Consider the following 1,129-nt stretch of genomic DNA (forward strand, 5'->3'; position numbering starts at 1 on the left):
TTTTTACATACCTGCTGTAATGGTAACTGGTCCCTTATTAGCAAGATTCACCAGTAGATGTATGTCAAAATCGTACAAACCCTCTATGCGAATTTTCTTGAGAATAGCGTCAAATTCGAAGTGAAGTCTATCAGGTGTTGTGCGAACGGAGTTTACGACGAAATCACAAAAGTCATATATTTTTCCATCGGTGAAATATAATTTAAGATCATTTGTATCATAGACAAATACTTTATCAATCATTAATGGTTCGCTTGGAGAAAGGTCAAATTCCGGTAGCCCTGTGCAGATCTTATCTTTTATATTGTTGATATTGCCCGCAATGCATTGATCATAATTAGGGTCAGTGCGGCCACATGGATGAACATAAGAGGCTGTAAAACGTTTATATTTTCTTTAATGTGACTTTAAATAAACTAAAATGAAATAATAATAATTACAATTTTAAATTAAAGTAAAATAAAATAAGTTTCAAAATAGTAACAATAAGTTAATATTTCAAAATTTATACTTTTACAATGCAACTAGAATAAGACACTATATATTCTTATGTTTATAATAAATTTTTATAATTCTAAAAAGAAGTTGTCTTGTTAATGGAAATATGCTATTATATGTTGTATATATTCAGCTATTAAATCCAAAATTGCTATTGATTTAAAATTAAATGTAATTGCATTACAAAATTCAATTGTATGTTTCAAATGTATTATTGCATTTTTGCAAAAATAAATTTATTTACTGTTTCTATCCATTATTTTTTATGTATATGTATTAGATAAGAACATCGAAAATTAAATATTTTTTTAAAAAAAGGAATAGAATATCATCAAAAATATTATTTAAAAATTTTGAAAAATTCTTGAATTATTAATTTGTTCTAATTTCCATAAATTTAAAAGTTTTAACAAAAATATTTCATTTAACAATTTTATAAAACTTTGTTTTTAATAATAATTATTTAAAAACTTATACCTATAATCGGTTACAATATTTGTAATTAATATAAGTTTTTAAGTACAACATTCTTTGTAGATTGTTATCTTATTAATAACAAGCTATAGAGCTAATTATACACGCGTTGTTTACTAATAATTTTGATCAGTGTAATAGAAAAATTATAAAAAGA

The 1,129-nt window shown here is 23.6% G+C and overlaps 1 protein-coding gene across 1 annotated transcript; it reads right to left on the reverse strand.

The window, feature by feature from the left end:
* Nucleotides 1-11: 11 nt before the first annotated feature.
* On the reverse strand, nt 12-374 carry LOC105460086 (the record flags this gene model as incomplete). The annotated part of the gene is made up of 1 exon (XM_011706531.1): nt 12-374. A coding segment is annotated over one exon (363 nt), but the record flags the coding sequence as incomplete, so codon positions are not given.
* Nucleotides 375-1,129: the final 755 nt, after the last annotated feature.

Source organism: Wasmannia auropunctata, unplaced genomic scaffold (assembly GCF_000956235.1).
Source record: "Wasmannia auropunctata unplaced genomic scaffold, wasmannia.A_1.0 LD329233.1, whole genome shotgun sequence".
Lineage (NCBI taxonomy): Eukaryota > Metazoa > Arthropoda > Insecta > Hymenoptera > Formicidae > Wasmannia > Wasmannia auropunctata.